The following is a 20,200-nucleotide window of genomic DNA, read 5'->3' as shown; positions in this document are numbered from 1 at the left end:
CAAATGTATGAAGGCATAGGACACGCCCCCTGCCACACCCCCTTAAAGGAGAATTCACCAGGAAAAAAAGGTTAATTAAATCCACAAGGGCTTTTTTTTTGTTTTATACCACTATTCCTTTATATTGGCTTTTGAAACTCACAAATGCAGCAATTTAGAAATTTAATTAAAGGTTTAGCACTGGGAAACACTTTTTGAAAGATAAAAAGTGCATTTTATATACAACTATATAGATCAGACCAAAGTGAGGGACAAATAAGGAGGAATGAGGGACAGAGGAACATTGCTGAAAATCAGGGACAGTTGGGATCTATGGGATATGGAGATTCTAGAGCTGTCTCCCTTTATTTTGTAAATAAATATTTTGTTGGCACTATATAAATCCTGTATAATAATGGTAAAATTTCTCTGGTCTATAAGATACTATATACAGATACAAGCACTGAGCTGAGTTAAGAAGTAGTCGTCGATGGCCTCTATTTGTATGTTAGTAGGATCCTGGCTATGACATGACAGCATGGTGTCTGAACACAAACAACGACTGCAGAGAATCAATGAGCAGAACAGGCTTGTCAGCTGCAGCCAATAGAGATCTGGGACAGATCAACCAATAAGAAGAGGTTTTCCTGGGCCAGTGACAGGCAGCGTTGCATTCTCCATCCACGCCCCCTCCAGGGCCCGGCCTCTGGAAATGCTTCTGTCATCGCTGCTTGCAAAACAAAAAAAACTGCATCTCCCAGTAGCAGCAGCAGCACTGTGACCAGCTTCCGTAATAATAAAGTCTGCCCAGCCTTCATTAGGCTGCACCCTAACGGCTGTGACTTGCAGGATCTCCTCCTCTCCCTGTGTGCCATTATTATTATTACCAATCACGCATCAATACCCAGCCGGAGAGATCAGAATACGCAGCGAGTGATGAGCAACCTGCTACGTTTATAGTGTTGTCTTGTCCGCTCCCTGTAATCGGCCATTCATACACTGGGTGAGTAACGCTTCCTCCTACGTCATTGATTACGTCACAGTGTGTATGAGAAAGGTCTGACATTTCAGGGTTTGGTGGAGAGTTGGAGCACCTGGCTGTGTCTTGTGCAGAGTTCCCGGGTCTGCATGCCTGCTGTGCCCATTATAAGGGGCGCTCTCAGACTCCAAGACATGTGAGAAGCCAGAGCTGGACTCCGCTCACCAGGCTCCACCTAGAACTAAGAACATTGGGTGGTCTGACTCTTTAAATGCAAACATGTTTTCAACCAGGGCTTTTTATCTCAGAGAATAGGTGCAGGAACTCTTCCTTCCGGAGTTACCCCTCGTCTCTACCCCCTACCTACCTTCGAGCCCCTGTCACGTCACATTCGACTACCCATCGCATTTTGCTACCCGCTGGAGTGCGCATGCATGACGTCGTCATATGGGTTCCAACACTTTTGTAAGACCACAGGGCCCCTCGCGGGCTCGCTTTGCTCCACATAATTATAATCTAACTCTATGTCCACTTGGATGGTGGGGCTTGAACCTGGACTCAGGGGTGTGGCCACACAATTCTGCGCAAGCGCAGATCGCCACAGTGTTGGAACGCATATGGCGGGTAGCCAAATGTGATGGGTTGCCATATGTGACGCTAGGACTGGGGAAAAAATCAATTTAAAGTGGAGGTTCGCTGGAAAAAAAAATATTAAAAGCCAGCAGCTACAAATACTGCAGCTGCTGACTTTTAATATATGGACGCTTACCTGTCCAGGGAGCCCGCGGTGTCGGAAGCCGATCCGTCCTTCGGCTCTCGGCTGCTGCCGCCGCCATCCTCGGAAAGGGAATACGGAAGCGAAGCCGTGCGGCTTCACTTCCTGGTTCCCTACTGCGCATGCGCAAGTCGCGCTGCGCGTCCTCTCAGGTCCCTGCTGTGTTCTGTGTCTCACAGAACACAGCGGTGGAGGAGGACAGAGTAGGCGGCAGAAGTGGCGTAGATCACCGCTGTGATCTATGCCAGGAAGTGGGAGCAAATACCTGTATTAGACAGGTATCTGCTCCCTCCTCCCCCCTGAAAGGTGCCAAATGTGACACCGGAGGGGGGAAGGAATCCAAAAAGTGGAAGTTCCATTTTTGGGTGGAACTCCACTTTAAATCTTGAATCGAGTTGAGAGGTCAAATCAATTCAAAATTTAAGCAAATCGATTTTTTTTTTTTTTTTTCACCGCGCCAATCCTGAGGAGCTGTGGGCAGGAGTTTTTAGGCGAGGCCGCGGCTTCGGCCTAGTCCGCGAGGCCGCTGCGGACTAGGCCGAAGCCGCGGCCTCGTCTAAAAACTCCTGCCCACAGCTCCTCAGGACCGGCGTGGTGAAAAAAAAAAACAAAAAACTCGAAACTCGATTTGAATAGTGAATCGAGTTTTTTTGTTTTTTGGGTTTTTTTTTGTTTTTTAGAAAATCTCCCAGCCCTATGTGACGCTACACCCCATTCCTTGGTTCCACTGCCTACCCACCTAACCTTAAAGCGGAGTGCCTCCCAAAAGTAGAACTTCCGCTCATTTGTCTCCCCCACCCCCCACCCCCCCGGGTGCCACGAATGCGCCAGCAGCTCGGCTCCCTCCTCCTTTTTCCTGCCGCCGGGCCAGTAGTAGAGAGCAGCGGAGCCTCACGAATGCGCAGTAGGGTTGCCAGCGTGATTCCATAAGGCTACACTGCCGGTGTTCTGTTGAAGTGCCCCCCCCATCGAATAGTACTCGGGATGTACTGCGCATGCACCGTACTGATTTGCCGATCAGCTGGGCTTGACGTAACCAGGGCGCATGTGCACATCGTAGGAGGTATCTGTCGATGGGAGTTACCATTTCACAGGCACAATTTAAACCTATACAAACAGCGGGGGAGAGCGTAGTTCTCAGATCACTGCTGCTGGAGGGCGGCTACTGGCTGTGTCGATGAGCTGTTTGTATAGGTTTCAAATGTGCCTGTGAGATGGTATCTCCCATCGAGAGATGACTCCTACAATGTGCCCTTGTGCCCTGGTCACGTCACTCCAGCTGATCGGCAAATCAGCTGAAGTGCGGCTCCGTCCTGCGCAAGCGCGGGCACTATTCGATGGGGGGCACTTCTCGACAGAACACAGAGTTCCCTTACCGGAAATGGTGGCGGCAGCAACAGCTGATGGAAACATTGGCTGCGGTGCCGACATTGCTGGACTCCAGGACAGGTAAGTGTTCTAATATTAAAAGTCATCAGCTGCAGTATGTGCAGTATGTGCAGTATGTGTATGTGCAGTATGTGCGGTATGTGTATGTGCGGTATGTGTATGTGCAGTATGTGTATGTGCAGTATGTGTAGCTGCTGGCTCTTAATTTCTGCAGGAATGGGCGGACCTCCACTTTAATGGCCCCTTTTAGAGAATACAGAACCTTCATGTATTCATACCCAGAAGTAATATTTGCGGTACAAAGTCTTATGTATGTCATTTTGTTAATAACTAGAAAAGCAGTAAAATAGATCCACCTGTAGCCAAAAACAATAGACCCTTTGCAACAAAAGATCCCCCCCCCCCAGCAATAATGGGCCACCTGCAACAAAATACCCCCCCCCCAGTAACACTAGACCCCCGGCAGCAACAACAGATCTCCCCACAGACAGCATCAATAGACCCTCCAGCAGCCAGCTACAATAGGCAAACAGTAGGTATAACACCTTGACTGTGCAAAATTAAAATAAAGTGCTAGGTGCAAACAGCAATAAATGAATATAAATACAATTTATAGACTGAAATCACTAAAGTCCATATATGTGAAATGACATTGTGAAGAAATAACTCACGAGGGAAAAAACAAACAGGTGAAATGAAATCACAAGTTTTTAGGTAGAAATCAATGTTGAAATTGAAGATATATATACGACCTCTGAAGGATGGGCCACCATCCAGTAAGAAATCGCCATAGATTATGAATCCACCACCGATTGGAAAAAAAAAAATTGGATACTCTTACCGGACTCGGTGGACCCAATGCCAGCAGCACAGAGTCTAACAGGTATGGAACTGGGAATATGGTCACTCTCAGGAAATGACATGTGAGATCAGCTTCCATTCAACCTTGTCACCGGACCCAATCATGGACTCCACCATTAATAAAAGAAAAAGGCCGCCACATAGTGAAAACCATCAACTATGAGTTTTATTGTAAAAGGTAGAACACTTAAATCAATGATGATGATATAAACAGGTGAGATAAGGTATGTGATCACAAATACATCCAAAAAGCGCAAAAACGCAGAGCTAGTTCAGTCTGCCCGACCGGTTTCGTTCAATAGAACATCATCCGGGGCATTATATATATATATGTACACACACACACACCATATGGTTATCCACTCATCATTTGTCTTATTGTAGTGTTTGCAGCTTTTCCTAATCTGTTGAGTAGCGCACTGCACATTTTTAAACTTAGCCAGCTACAATAGACTGCTCCCTCAACAGTAGATCTCTCCCAGCAATTTAAGAGCAATCCCAGCAACAATAGATCACCCACCAGCAACAATCGACCTTCCTAGCAAAAATAGGCTCCCCCTGCAAAAATAGATCCCTTCCAGAGACAATAGACCCCCCAGCCCCAACAATAGACCTCCCCAGAAACAATAATCCCCCCCCAGCAAAAAATATCCCCTTCACCAACAATAGACCTCCCCAGCAACAATAGACATCCCCCCCTGCAAAAATAGATCCCTTCCAGACACAATAGATCCCCCTCACCCACAACAATAGACCTTCCCAGAAACAATAACCCCAACCACCCCCCCTGTAAAAAAGGTCCCTTCCGGCAACCATGGATCCCCCAGCAACCGGCATCAATAGATATCATAGCACAAGCCAGCACCCCTTGCCATTACATACATTCAGTGCCGGACCTGTGTTCTCCCGCGTACCCGCTGAAAAACCCCTGCTTTCAACAAATGGCAATCATCACATGCACGTTTTGATTATGTTTGCTCACAGCCCAACTTCAGGCAAAAATAAAATTAAAATAGAGCATTACACATCAACTACTTTACTCCTTAGTGTTGATTCCAAACATCTCTTCCTAAGCCATCCTGCAGCATAATGGATCAAAGTCACAGTTTCTTCTATGAGCGAAGCTAAATTTCTGCTCCGATGACCAGCATTTCTCCCTGCTCAATATCTTCTTGGGCACTGGTCCTGACTCCACCCCTATGAGTTCTGACTCTGCAACCTATGAGAGAGTAGTATCACCTCCACCAATAGGAGGTGTACACATTGTGCAGGCAGTGATGAGGACACCCAAAGAAGGACCCCAGGAAGTAAACAGAAGTAGAAATAAGAAGAGAGGATTGTAGCATAACTGTGTCTTCAGGTACATAAAATGAGCAGTTGGAGATATATACATATATATGTGTGTGTGTGTGTGTGTGTGTGTGTGTGTATATATATATATATATATATATATATATATATATATATATATATATATATACATACATACATATATGTGTATGTTTGTGTGCTGATAGCCTTTAAAGCCTAACTTCAGGTTTACTTTCAATTTTAAGTGCACACTTTTGCAGTGCAAATCACATACAATGTCCATGCGATGCGATTTCAGCCATACAGATAGTATGACTGATATCGCATTCGGACCAAACTCTCACAGGACCCTTTTTTTGGTCTGCACCAGAATCGGATCGCAGGGGTGTTCACACCCATGCGATCCAATTCATGTCCAAACTGTCAGTTCACAGTGCGATACGCGAGCTGAAATGGGGGTGTCATTAACATTGTATTGACACTCCCAGCAGTTCACATATGGCAGTGTGAACCGCTGTGTGAGTCGGGTGCGATGCAGGAACCTCGCAGTGGATTTGCAGGGTTCCCGCATCACACAAGTGTGAACCGGCAATTAACTTGTTTGCTTAGATAAAGCTGTCCCATACAAACTATTTTCTGTACTATTTGCTGTAGCCTCCGTCAGAGATGTAATAAAGTGATTGTAAAGGTAAATTTAAAAAAAAAAACAAAAAACAAAGATATCTATACTTGCCTGGTCTGTGCAATGGAATTGCTGCAAACCTCCTCTATTTGCTTCCCTCGCTGGCGCTCCGAGACCCTTCTCTCTGGCCAGTGTCCCCATGGGAAGCCGCTTCCCATGGGGGGCACTCGTGCATGTTTGTACCGGAGCCCCGCTGCTGCATCCATTGACACAGACAGCGGGACTCGGCCCAACCCCCCGCTCCCTCATCACTGGCTTTAAATGACAGCACTGGGAGCCAATGGCTCTCAATGCCCCAGCAAAGCCAGTGAGACCTGGAAGTGAGAGGAGAAAACATCTGCAGACATGCACAGTGCTGGATCAAATGAGGGCTCAGGTAAGTATAGGGGGGCTGAGGGGGCGATGCTGACGCCTAAACATTTTTTGCCTTAATGCAAGGAATGCGTTAAAGTAAAAAATGTTTTAGGCTTTACAATCACTTTACCTGTATGTAGCATCCGCCAAGTACAGTATACAGTGCTGTGTTCTGGCATTGGTGCGGCAGAATTCTTTTGTGCTGCCTGAACAGCCATTCACAGAAAGCCTTGTATTGTTATCAATGAATACAAAGCTTCCTCTGATTGGCTGAGGTATAGAGGTGGATGGATGACTTTATGATCTATAGTACACTTGAGCCAATAAGAGGAAGCCTTGTATTTAAAAAAAAAAAAAAAGAAAAGGTTTTTGTGAATGGTTAAAAAAAAAAAACACTCAATTTTGTTCTGACAGAATACAGGAAGTCCACGGACCACTGCCAGAACACAGTGCTGTATACTATACATCGATCAGCCATAACAATATAACTGACAGGTAAAGTAGATAACATCAATTATCTTGTTACAATGGCATCTGAAACTGTATGGGATTGATTAGGCAGTGTGAACATGTTCTCCGTGAAGAAAAAATAGGCTAGTGTTAGGATTTGAGCATCTTTGACAAGGGCTAAATTGTCATGGCTAGACGACTAGGTCAGAGTAACTCTAAAGCTGCAGTTCTTGTGGCATGTTGCTGGCATGCAGTGGTAAGGACCTACCAAAAGTGGTTTAAAGAAGCAAAACCATTGACAGGGTCATTGATGCACCTGGGGAGCGAAGGCTGGCTGGTGTAATCTGATCTAATAAAAGCTCAAATTGCTGAAAAAGTTAATGCTGGTTCTGATAGAAAGATGTCAGAACACACAGTGCATTGCAGTTTGTTGTATGGGGCTATGTAGACCGGTCAGGGTGCCCATGCTGACCCATGTCCACAGCCAAAAGTACCTACAATGGGCACCTGAGCATCCGAACTGGACCATGGAGCAAATGGAAGAAGGTGACCTGGTCTTACAAATTCAAGAATGGTTTAAGGAACACAACAACAAGTTTGAGGTGTTGGCTTAGCCTCCAAATTTCCCTGGACTGAATCTGATTTAGCATCTGTGGGATGTGCTGGAAAAACAAGTCCAATCCATGGAGGCCCTACCTCGTACCTTACAGGACTTAAAGGATCTGCTACTTGACTGCTCTGTGCCAGATACCACAGCATACCTTCAGAGGTCTTAAGGCGGTGTGGTTAAATAAAACTCGAACCTACTTTGCTGTAGGCCAAGAGTGCAAAATGCACAGAGTGCAAAGGTCAGGGGTAACTAATCCACACAGTGTAGAGGTCAAAGTAAGTACAGCACAGTGCAGGGGTCAGTAGTAACTAATGCAGAGAAAAGAGGTTAGTAGGAAGTTACTGTACACAGATTGCATGGGCAGTAGTAGTAAGTCTTGCAGGTAGCGGAAGTCAGTAGTAAAAAATGCAGAGTGCAGGAGTCAGTAGTAAGTAACTCAGAATGCAGGAGTCAGTAGCAAGTAACACAGAGGTCACTGGTAAGTAACGCAGAAAGCAGGGGTCAGTAGTAATAGTCAAATGATTTTATCTGCACATGATTGAATAATTTAAATTAATATTCACTCAATTAATTGTGTGAGCATTCTTTACTCCATTATTTAATCAGCCTCGCTGTGTCAAAGCTAAATTCATTGAACAATGGGCCCTTAGCTGTTTTCAGTTCATGGGCCATTCATGCATAATGATCATCTTCAGGGCCGGCTCTACTGCTAGGCGAACTAAGGCGCAGCCACGGCCGCTGGTTTTCATGCTCTCCGCCACAGGGACGTAGATGGGGGGGGGGGGGGGGCTGGTCTGAATTCACCCCCCCCCGAGCACCCTTTCCAAATGCCCAGTTAATCCCTGCTACCTCTTGAAGCCACTCAGCCTCAGCAATCAGATCTCTCAGAGAATATAGGCTGAGTGGTAGCGGCGGTGTGGTCCCCAGACTTCCCCCTCCTCCTTTTTTAAAAGTCGGGGCCTGGGGCCGAGGCAAGCACATACTTGGTTGCTAGGACATTAGCAGGCCTAGCAACCAGTTATGTGCTTGTCCCCGTCCCCAGGCCTTGACATTTGGAGAAGGAGGAGGGCAAGGACAGAACTTCCTCCATCAGACCTACCCGGCCAGGGAGTGACTTCACCACAGGCAGGAAACAGGGACACAGGGTGGGCTCTGCACAGATGTTCCAGGCTGCCAGCGGCACTGAGGTACTCAGGTGAGCTGAATATCCTGCTGGTACCTGTAAAAATGTCATACTGCCTCACCGACCCCGCCATACTGCCTCACCTAACCCCCATACTACCTCACTCACCCCCCCCCCCCCACACTGCCTCACCTACCCCCTCCCCCCATACTGCCTCATCTATCCCCTATACTGTCTCACCCTGCCATACTGCCTTACACCCCTCCCCCCCCGATATTGCCTCACCTACATCCCCATACTGCCTAATCTCTACCCCCCCCATCCTGTCTCACACTGCCATATTGCCTCATCCATCCCCCATAGGGTCTCACCCTGCCTTACACCCCCCCCCCATACTGCCTCACCCACCCCCCCATACTGCCTTACACCCCCCCCCCCCCCGATATTGCCTCACCTACCCCCCCATGCTGCCTCACCTACCCCACCATACTACCCCCCCTACCCATACTGCATCATCTACCACCCATACTGCCTCATCTGCCCCCCAATACTACCCCCCACCCCCCATACTGCCTCATCTACCCCTATACTGTCTCACCCTGCCAAATCATATAAAGTAGCAATACAATTTCCTTTTTAAAGTGAACCATTAAAATGTAGTTTGTCATTTGGCACAGTTATCTGTATTGTATTGAGTTTGTAAATCTCTTCTGAACGGACACATCTAAGATAAAATATGTATGACAGATGTGCTATTTTCATGTAGATTTTACATTAGACCAGCAAATGAAGACTGAGGTTCCATTATGGGAATATGTTTTAGAACACAGGTATCTCATCAGTCCTTTCACATATATCATGAACACTACATTATAAACCCATCAATGCTGTTTTCTGCTGTTGAAACAAGAAAGCAAGACTCTGGCCATTTCAGACTGTCTGGAGCCTGATGTGACCCCAGCGTTATGGGGAGGTAATCCTATTCTGCTGTGTTTTGTAGACATTAGTAATAATTTAGAGTTCCATACAGAAGTCTGGAGACATGACAAGGCACTAACAAGCCAAAAATATGTCCCATTGTTGAAAATGTAAATTTACTGTCACAGGGACCCCGCTTTTTTTTTTTTTTTTTCTTTTTTTAGGTAAGGTTTAGCATCTTTCATTAGTTATTTTGAAAAGTTGGTTGTTGTTGAAAGGGAACATATAGTAGAGAACGTATAATAGTTTTGTACATTGTAAGAATTAGCCAGTTCATGTGCCAGAGTGTGTTTTAGACAACGGAAGCCCGTCCATTAGGGGTGCAGGGGCGCCACCCCCCCCCTCCATCTATGCGTCTGGCCCCCGATCTACATACAAGATACCGAAACATGGATTCCAATGGGGGGTGTTGTTGTTTTCTTTCTTTTTTTTTTAAAGCGTGTGATTAGAGCCAGTGGCTCTAATAGGCTTCAAAAAAGGGTGGGCTCGGGGCGCAGAGCACTGCACTTCGAGCCCACCCAGTTGTATGACAATAGCAAATGAATATTCGCTATCGCCACACTGATCATCAAATGATCAAAGCTTCTTCTAGCTTTAATAGGCAGAAATAAAAGCTCAAACGCCTGTTAAAAGCAGGTTTTTTTTTTTTTTGTTTTTTTTTTTGAGCTGGAGTGTGCATGAGCCCATCCAGTGTGTGTCACAGTGAGGATGGAAAGTCAAAAAGGAATCTCCTTTCTTGGTGATCCTAAGCTGTCAAAGTTTTTGAAATGCACGGAGTAGTGGGATTTGTGTCTCTAGTTATGAATTAATGATTTGTATAGCGCTGCAAATGCAAACTGAATTGCCTCAAGGCGATTATTACCGTATGAATCTGGCAGGCCAAGGCTGGGTCATTAAAGAGGAACTGCAGTCTGCTCACATAATTTGTAATAAAAACATCTTTGCCATTCTGAAGTTTCCCTCCAACCACTTTGCATATTATTTTATATATACTGAGATTCTGTACTTGCCAAATATGCTGCAGAAATCTCCCTCCACTAAGTCTGGCTGAGATTTACACAGAGGCACACCTGCAGCTCTGATTAGCCCTCTTATGACTCATCCCCCCTTCCTTCCTGGCAAACTCTCACAAGAGTGAGAGAGAGCTGTGTATGATGTCATAGTCCTAGGCTTTTTACCAGACAAGACACAGGAAGCGGGCTGTATAAGGTATTTACTGGCAGAAAAAGAACGTTTTACTATCCAAAGTTAAAACAACAAGGGCAGAAGATTTAATAGAATGGAAAGTTGAAAAAATGACTGAAGGTCTGCCAGGGCTGATGTGTCAGCTGACAACTTTTATGTCTTCTCTTTGAAATTGTATACGTACTTGACTTTCTTGGAGGCTGGAAAAGAAGCAAACGGGCAAAAAAAAGATTATTTCTGGATTATGATTGCTGCACTTGTAGCCAGGCCTGGATGTCCATCACCGGAGCCTGTAGGCACACAGGAGATGATTTACTAAAGGCAAATAGACTGTGCACTTTGCAAAGTGATGTTGCCCTCTGCAAGTACAGTTGCTCCAGAGCTTAGTAAATGAGGTAAGGCTTCACTTTGCAAAGAGTATCCAATCACCTGCAAGGAAAATAAAAAAAAAACAGCATTTTTTCATGCACATGATTGGATGATGGAAGTCAGCAGAGCTTCTGCTCATTTACTAAGCTCTGGAGCAACTGCACTTGCAGAGAGCAACTTTGTAAAGTGCACAGTTTGCCTTTAGTAACTCAACCCCACAGTCTTTAGGGCCCAAAACATAACTCTTCTGCACAGAACATTTCCTTTTACTCGACCTCTCCTGAGTATTTTCAATAAGTAAAGCTGAAATCTAGGCAAATAAATAAATTCGCCAATTTATTATGCATGAATTTTAAGTAAAATTCAGTTCTGTAGTCATTCTAAATAAAATCGAATTTTACATGCAGCTAGTGTATGTTTTTTAAATAAGGAAGGCTGGCAACTTGGATGCTCTTAAATTACCGTACTTTATTTGTTACAGGTTATATGTTGACGCGTTTCGGCTATGGAGCCTTCATCAAAGCACACATTTGATTTAAAAACTGATATTTATAGCAAAACAAGCCCTCAAAAGAGGGACGGGTATATCCTAATTAGAAACAATCAAATCAATTTAAAAAGCTAATATATGTACCTGAAATCAACATGATCTAATCCTGTTCACAGCACTGAGACTAGGAGTTGAAGAAGATGCACTAGATGCCAATCAGATATGCTGCCTACATACAGTATGTGAAGACCGGGAACATGCTGGTAGGAGGAGAGAGCTCTATGAGCAGATGAGTGAACTGCTGCTGCTCCTTTACTGCCTAATCGCAGGATGAAGGCAGAGAGGTGACCTAGCACTGTTGCTAAACAGAAGCAGAGAAAAGTCAGGTCACCAGCCTGGCTTTACAGCGACTGTACAACAGTGGTGGCCTGTCCATTAGGTGCACCCGGGCGCCGCCCCCTCTGTCAAGCCGCCCCCTCTGTCAAGCCGCCCCCTCTGTCAAGCCGCCCCCTCTGTCAAGCCACCCCCTCTGTGTAGAACACAGATTCATGATTCAGATTCATGGCCGCTGTAGCCACCCCCTATTCAGGTGTCCGGCCCCTTTTTGGATGCCGGGCGCCTGAATTACAGCGTCAGGGGTATTTTTTTTTAAGCACCTGATTAGAGTCATAGGCTCTAATAGGCTTCAAAAAAGGTGGACTCGGAGTGCAGAGCATTGCGCGCGGAGCCCACCCCGGTGTGTTAGAAAAGAAAATGGATTTTCGCTTTGCTAACACTGAACCACCTCTCCGCCAATCGGGAGGCGCAGGTCTAATACCCATCACCTAATTGGCCGAAGGCACAGGAGCTCCGAATGGACGCCTAGCAGGAAGAAGAAGAGACAAATGGAGGACACAGGAGCCATCGTTTGACCCGCTGCTCATCCCACAGCTCGCCACTGTCACCGGCTGCCTGATCCCCCACCAAGATGGGGTAAGTGCCTGGCAGTCAGCGAGTGGGCAGGGTCAGATTGGCTGCATTTGACGGGCACAGTGGCTGCATTAGATGTTTGTTTGCCCCCCCCCCCCCCCAAACATTTTGGGCCACCACTGCTGTACAATGTAAGTTAATCGCAGGACTGGATGACCAGATATACCCATCCTATGACAGGTAAATTAGCAAATGTGTATACAGTCTTTAATGGTTTGCATGGAGTTTGATTAAGATGTAAGATGACTTTATTTCTACTGATGACAGGAAATAAATTAATGGCTGATACTTTTACAGAAAGAAGCTGCCTCTGCTGTCTATAGGCAATATACCTGATAAAAAAACCTGCCCTGATTCTAGCCATTTCTTCTGGTGGTGACTTAGGATGGTGTAGTAATAATACATATCTGTTGTGTTCCTTCTCCTGGGGTTCCATGCATTCAGGTACAAAAAGCTAATTGGTACTTTCCTAATATTAATAGGACAATGCCGCTGGAACCAGGGAAGTCACAGTCTGGGGAAGGACCATCTAATGAAGCCAGCAGGACAAGCCGTGGGGACAACTCAGAGGAATTTGTCCGGACTCGAATTCGACAAAGTACCCCCAGCCCACACCGAGGAAGCCCTGCCCATGGTGAGATCTACTGCATAATTTCTGTTAAAGTGGACTTGTGAGACAAGGAACAGCTGCTGTCAATACTGTAATGTAGGGCAGTCTATACAAGGCAGATACTTAAAAAAAATATATATATACTGATTGCTTGCAGCAGCTGTGCAGTGTAGGGTTAGCAGCAGAGGAATTATGATCTTGACTTATCTATTCCCCCCCCCCCTTTTTTTTTTTTTTTTTTTTAACAGAGATACCCAAAACAAACATTTTATTATATTGCAGCTTGCTAATACTTAGATGCGATCGCTGCATTATTTTTTTTACGGTATTCTTGCTTTTATTTTCACCAGTAAGTCTGTTGATCTGGCCACTAAGTATGATGATTTTTTTTTCAAAAGAACAAGCTCTCCTGCAGATGTTAGTTACAGGGCTGAGATAAACCATATGCCACTGACAAGGTGCTTACAATCAGCTTTTATTGCTTTATGTAAAACCTTTATCCCAAAAGGGGGAAAAAAAACTGTTGTAACTGCTTATAAAGTGTCAGCTGGAGTTTGGTTTCTCCATGTATCTAAATCTTTTAGTGCAGCCTTTCTCAAAATTTTCAACACAGAGGAAACCTTGAAATAGTTTTTCGGTCTCAGAGAACCCCTGCCAAAAGTTACTGTATCTACAGCTCATGATACATTAGTGTGATGGTCAGTGGGAAGAATGCTCCTTACATTTGTCGTCCTTGGGAAGAATTACCCCCTTACAGATAGCTGACATTGGTGTCAGTAGGTAGAGGCAAAAATTGCTCATTGCTCAGGGAACCCCTAGTGCAACCTCTGAAGGAACCGTGGTTGAGAAACCCTGTTCTAATATGTCTATCACTCCCATTCCTCCAGATTAACAATGCAGCTGCCCAAAAATGCCACTGTGCTCCTTCCTCCAGAGCGGGGGGGGGGCACTTTAGGATGTGTGTCATTGGCCAGATCAGCGGGTGAAAGCTGAGGGGGGGGGGGAAAGCCAAAATAGGAAAACAAATGCAGCCACTGCATCTAATGACTGGTAAGCTGCAACATATTACATTTTTGGTTTTGAGTCTAATGCTGCTTTAATGTGTTATTTGTACCTGTCATGTCTGCTGGTGTCATTTGTCAGTTCTTCAGCAGCAGCTGGAACGTCTTCAAAGCTATAGATCTATCTAGTCTCCATCTAGTCCCTGTGTATAAATGTTTCATAATTTACTCTCAGATGCTTCCTTGCTACAGTTGCATGCACTTAAAAACACTCAGCATCTCACCCCTGGTGTATACAGAGCTCCATATTTCTCTGTGTAACCAAGCTATAGACCTCAGACATTCCGAATGTTCATTCTTCAACATGATTGAGTTCCTGCCCAGCCATTTGCTGATCATTGCCTTTTTAAATGGATAATCGAGTACAAGTCTTTCATAATGCATGCCCCATATTCACGTTTTCCTGCCAAGCAGAAACAAAATCGTAGTAGGTAGCCTAACAGTACAGCAGAAGATGGGCAGATGGATCAAGGCCTGTAGCAGTCATTAGGAAATTCACCTTCCTGTGGCAAACCGCTGATTACTATATATTGTATTGACTTTCTTGTATGTTGCAGCTAGCCCCCCTCGTTTTGTGTCAGTGGAGGAGCTCATGGATGCAGCCAAGGGTGTCTCTAACCTAGCCTTGGCTCATGAGATTGTGGTGAATGGAGGCTTTCAGATCAAAGCTACGAAGCTTCCTCAAGGAAGGTAAGATTTGGATAAGCTAGGCAATGGTTAAAGTGCTAAGTGGTAAGCTTAAAACAAATGTCCCATAGTAGGACTGTATCTGAATGGACAACTTGTGATACCTGTTGCCACCTACATATGGCAGTGCAAATGTAAGTGAATGCATACGCTGTAAATTATACATTCCTCTTTATAGGAATCCTATTACTAGGCAATTGCACAATCTGTCCTTATTGACCTTCTGAAAATGCTAGTTGACAGACAGTATCCTTGAGTCTTACATATGTTCTTGATCACCGACAGAGAACAAGGATGCCAATCTTAAGTTTTAACTTTTGCTTCATTCACTTGCTGCATGCTTGTTTGGGTTTGTAATTTAGAAATCATTTTAACCAGAAAAGGCCAGGCAGCTAGCATTTTTCAGGCTTCAGCTGTGGCAGACCATGTGTTTCTTTCAAGAAAGGTATCCTTTACATTATAGTAACATTGCAACACACTAGTATACTATACCATTTACCTAAACGGATACCTTTTTTATATAAAAAATCTCCAGTATGTATTATTGCTACAGATGCCATTTTGCATTCCAGTGAGTGGTGGAGGAGCAGAGTAGAGAGTGACTGACAGTCATTGCTCTCTGCTTAGTGAAGACCAAGAACTGAGTAATCAGTGATCACCTGATCGCTCAGTTCTCAAAATTAGAACTGGCACAGGACATTTGCAGCAGCAGATTAACGCTGCAGCCATATAGGTGAGTATAGATGTGTTTTTTTTTTTTTTGTTTTTTTTATTCCCACACTTCTCCTTTAAAAAATGTCCTCTCTATTTCAGTCTACTGCTAGGCTTGGGTTACCTGACCCAGTGGCTCCTTATGCCTCTTTTTTGGCCTTCAGAGCAGAAACAAAGGTCATATATTTTATATAACAGGTAATACAGGATCAGCATGCATAATGGCTGCAGTAGGGAGCAGAACAGGGATCGCTTTATTGGTGTCACCAAATGATTCAACCAGAGGCCATCCATGATTGAGAGATCCATTTTAGTGGACTTATCCTTTAATTTGTTTTGTTTTTTCCCCTGCGCAACTTCTTACAGCCTGGAAAGAACAGTTCGGGACATTGTGCACAAAGCATTCTGGGATTGCTTAGAGGCTCAGTTCAATGAAGACCCTCCTGTGTATGACCATGCAATAATATTAATGGGAGAAATTAAAGAGGTAATAGCTGTTTTCAAACTGACCTGTATCTTTTTCAATGACCTGTACAAGAGAAGAAAATTCAAATTTACCTTGACATGGAAACAACATAAAAATTTATTAGAAGTGTTTATACAAATATTTAGCTATAGAGGTGAATGTGTGTGCATATACAATGGGGACAGAAAGTATTCAGACCCCCTTAAATTTTTCACTCTCTGTTATATTGCAGCCATTTGCTAAAATCATTTAAGTTCATTTTTTTCCTCATTAATGTACACACAGCACCCCATATTGACAGAAAAACTCAGAATTGTTGACATTTTTGCAGATTTATTAAAAAAGAAAAACTGAAATATCACATGGTCCTAAGTATTCAGACCCTTTGCTCAGTATTTAGTAGAAGCCCCCTTTTGATCTAATACAGCCATGAGTCTTTTTGGGAAAGATGCAACAAGTTTTTCACACCTGGATTTGGGGATCCTCTGCCATTCCTCCTTGCAGATCCTCTCCAGTTCTGTCGGGTTGGATGGTAAACGTTGGTGGACAGCCATTTTTAGGTCTCTCCAGAGATGCTCAATTGGGTTTAAGTCAGGGCTCTGGCTGGGCCATTCAAGAACAGTCACGGAGTTGTTGTGAAGCCACTCCTTCGTTATTTTAGCTGTGTGCTTAGGGTCATTGTCTTGTTGGAAGGTAACAGTCTGAGGTCCTGAGCACTCTGGAGAAGGTTTTTGTCCAGGATATCCCTGTACTTGGCCGCATTCATCTTTCCCTCAATTGCAACCAGTCGTCCTGTCCCTGCAGCTGAAAAACACCCCCACAGCATAATGCTGCCACCACCATGCTTCACTGTTGGGACTGTATTGGACAGGTGATGAGCAGTGCCTGGTTTTCTCCACCCATACTGCTTAGAATTAAGGCCAAAAAGTTCTATCTTGGTCTCATCAGACCAGAGAATCTTATTTCTCACCATCTTGGAGTCCTTCGGGTATTTTTTAGCAAATTTTATGCGGGATTTCATGTGTCTTGCTCTGAGGAGAGGCTTCCGTCGGGCCACTCTGCCATAAAGCCCCGACTGGTGGAGGGCTGCAGTGATGGTTGACTTTCTACAACTTTCTCCCATCTCCCGACAGCATCTCTGGAGCTCAGCCACAGTGATCTTTGGGTTCTTCTTTACCTCTCTCACCAAGGCTCTTCTCCCCCGATAGCTTAGTTTGGCCAGACGGCCAGCTCTAGGAAGGGTTCTGGTCATCCCAAACAACTTCCATTTAAGGATTATGGAGGCCACTGTGCTCTTAGGAACCTTAAGTGCAGCAGAAATGTTTTTGTAACCTTGGCCAGATCTGTGCCTTGCCACAATTCTGTCTCTGAGCTATTCAGGCAGTTCCTTTGACCTCATGATTCTCATTTGCTCTGACATGCACTGTGAGCTGTAAGGTCTTTTATATAGACAGGTGAGTGGCTTTCCTAATCAAGTCCAATCAGTATAATCAAACACAGCTGGACTCAAATGGAGGTGTAGAATCATCTCAAGGATGATCAGAAGAAATGGACAGCACCTGAGTTAAATATGAGTGTCACAGCAAAGGGTCTAAATACTTAGGACCATGCGATATTTCAGTTTTTCTTTTTTAATAAATCTGCAAAAATGTCAACAATTCTGTGTTTTTCTGTCAATATGGGGTGTTGTGTGTACATTAATGAGGAAAAAAATGAACTTAAATGATTTTAGCAAATGGCTGCAATATAACAAAGAGTGAAAAATGTAAGGGGGTCTGAATACTTTCCGTCCCCACTGTATGTGTATACAGTGCCTTGAAAAAGTATTCACACCCCTTGACATTTTGTCATGTTACAACCAAAAACGTAAATGTATTTTATGTGATAGACCAACACAAAGTGGCACATAATTGTGAAGTGGAAGGAAAATTATAAAAATGGTTTTCAATTTTTTTTTTTTTTTTTTTTTTTACAAATATGTGAAAAGTGTGGCATGCATTTGTATTCAGCCCCCCTTAGTCAATACTTTGTAGAACCACCTTTCACTGCAATTACAGCTGCAAGTCTTTTTGGGGATGTCTCTACCAGCTTTGTACATCTAGAGAGGGACATTTTTGCCCATTCTTCTTTGCAAAATAGCTCAAGCTCTGTCAGATTGGATGGAGAGCGTCTGTGAACAGCAATTTTCAAGTCTTGCCACAGATTCTCAATTGTATTTAGGTCTGGACTTTGACTGGGCCATTCTAACACATGAATATGCTTTGATCTAAACCATTCTGTTGTAGCTCTGGCTGTATGTTTGAGGTCGTTGGTGAACCTCTGCCGCAGTCTCAAGTCATTTGCATACTCTAATGCCGCGTACACACGGTCGGACTTTTCGTCTACAAAAGTCCGACAGCCTGTCCGACAGACTTCCGGCGGACTTTCGGCGGACTTGCAGCAGACTTTCTAACGAACGGACTTGCCTACACACGACCACACAAAAGTCCGACGGATTCGTACGTGATGACGTACACCGGACTAAAATAAGGAAGTTCATAGCCAGTAGCCAATAGCTGCCCTAGCATGGGTTTTTGTCCGTCGGACTAGCACACAGACGAGCGGATTTCGGGGTCCGTCGTAGTTACGACGTAAAGATTTGAAGCATGTTTCAAATCTAAAGTCCGTCGGATTTGAGGCTGAAAAAGTCTGCTGAAAGTCCGGAGAAGCCCACACACGATCGGATTACCAGCCAGCTTTAGTCCGCCGGCGTCCGTTGGACTTTTGTAGACGAAAAGTCCGACCGTGTGTACGCGGCATAACAGGTTCTCCTCTAAGATTGCCCTGTATTTGGCACCATCCATTTTCCCATCAACTCTGACCAGTTTCCCTGTCCCTGCCGAAGAATAGCATCCCCACAACATTATGCTGCCACTACTATGTTTCACGGTGGGGATGGTGTGTTCAGGTTGATGTGCAGTGTTAGTTTTCCGCCCCACATAGTGTTTTACTTTTAGGTCAAAAAGATCAATTTTGGTCTAATCTGACCAGAGCAGCTTCTTCCACATGTTTGCTGTGTCCCCCACATGGCTTCTTGCATACTGCAAATGTGACCTCTTGTGGCTTTCTTTCTACACTGGCTTACTTTTTGCCACTCTTCCATAAAGGACAACTTTTTTTTTTTTTTTTTTTTTTTTCGGGTCCAGCGGATTTGTCAAAAACTGTCTTTTGTGTTCATTGCTTTTTGACCCTTTTTTGGTGAATGGGTAGGGGTACAATGTATCCTATACCCTTTTACAGGGGGGGCATGGGATCTGGATCCAGATTCTGATCAGCACCCTCCCACCTGCAGACCACGACAACCACAGCTCAGAGTTGTCAGTAAGAGACCCTTGTCCCCATCAACATGAGGACAAGGTGCCTTGGGGGTGGGGGGGAGGGCACAGCCCTCCCCAACCCAAAGCACCCACCCCTCCCATGTTGAGGGCATGTGGCCTGGTATGGTTCAGGAGGGGGGGGTGCGCTTGCTCGTCCCCTTCCCCCTTTTTTTCTGACCTGCCAGGCTGCATGCCCAGATAAGTGTCTGGTATGGATTTTTGGGGGACCCCAACTTTTTTTTTTTACTTTTTCAATAGCCAGATGCTGGCAATTGGAACCGCGAATCCTTTTAAATAGGATTTGACTGGTGTGTTTTGTTTTTTTGAAATGTAGTTTTTGCTGCATGTTATATGCATGCTGCAGATGTGCCACTTTACAGGCACATTAAGGGGACCCCCAGGCACTATATTTTTAATATTTATTGTTGCACTTTAAGCATAATTAAAATCACTGCTCCTGAAAAAAACGATTGTTTTTAATTTATTATTATTATTATTATTATTATTATTATTTTTTAATGATACATATCCCCAAGGCAGTTTCCAGACCCCCATACCCATTTATGGCCAATTACTTGCATATAAGCCTTCAAAATGGGCACTCTTGATTTTTTTTTTCCTGTTCAGCTCCCATAGACTTCAATGGGGTTCACTGTTCGGGTTAGAACATTTCCCCTGTTTGGGAGTTCTGCTGCAAACCGAACAGGGGGGTGTTCGACTCATCCCTAATGCTGAGATTAAATTACACACCGGTGGACTCTATTTACTAATTAGGGGGTTTCTGTAAGCAATTGGTTCCTCTAGA

The 20,200-nt window shown here is 44.6% G+C and overlaps 1 protein-coding gene across 2 annotated transcripts in view; it reads left to right on the top strand.

Moving 5' to 3' along the window:
* The first annotated feature begins 660 nt into the window (after positions 1 to 660).
* TCP11L1 (t-complex 11 like 1) overlaps positions 661 to 20,200 on the top strand; it is a 48,795-nt gene continuing 29,255 nt past the window's right edge. The window contains exons 1-5 of one of the 2 annotated variants that reach the window (XM_073604471.1): positions 661 to 982; positions 6,745 to 6,825; positions 12,987 to 13,138; positions 14,733 to 14,865; positions 15,940 to 16,060. In XM_073604471.1, coding sequence (XP_073460572.1) covers positions 12,991 to 13,138; positions 14,733 to 14,865; positions 15,940 to 16,060 — 402 coding nt within the window. In that variant the 5' untranslated portion in view covers positions 661 to 982; positions 6,745 to 6,825; positions 12,987 to 12,990. The remainder of the gene's footprint in view (positions 983 to 6,744; positions 6,826 to 12,986; positions 13,139 to 14,732; positions 14,866 to 15,939; positions 16,061 to 20,200) is intronic. The other variant, XM_073604470.1, reaches the window with a different exon arrangement.

Source organism: Aquarana catesbeiana, linkage group LG11 (assembly GCF_042186555.1).
Source record: "Aquarana catesbeiana isolate 2022-GZ linkage group LG11, ASM4218655v1, whole genome shotgun sequence".
Taxonomy (NCBI): domain Eukaryota; kingdom Metazoa; phylum Chordata; class Amphibia; order Anura; family Ranidae; genus Aquarana; species Aquarana catesbeiana.
This window is presented reverse-complemented; position numbering and strand designations above follow the sequence as displayed.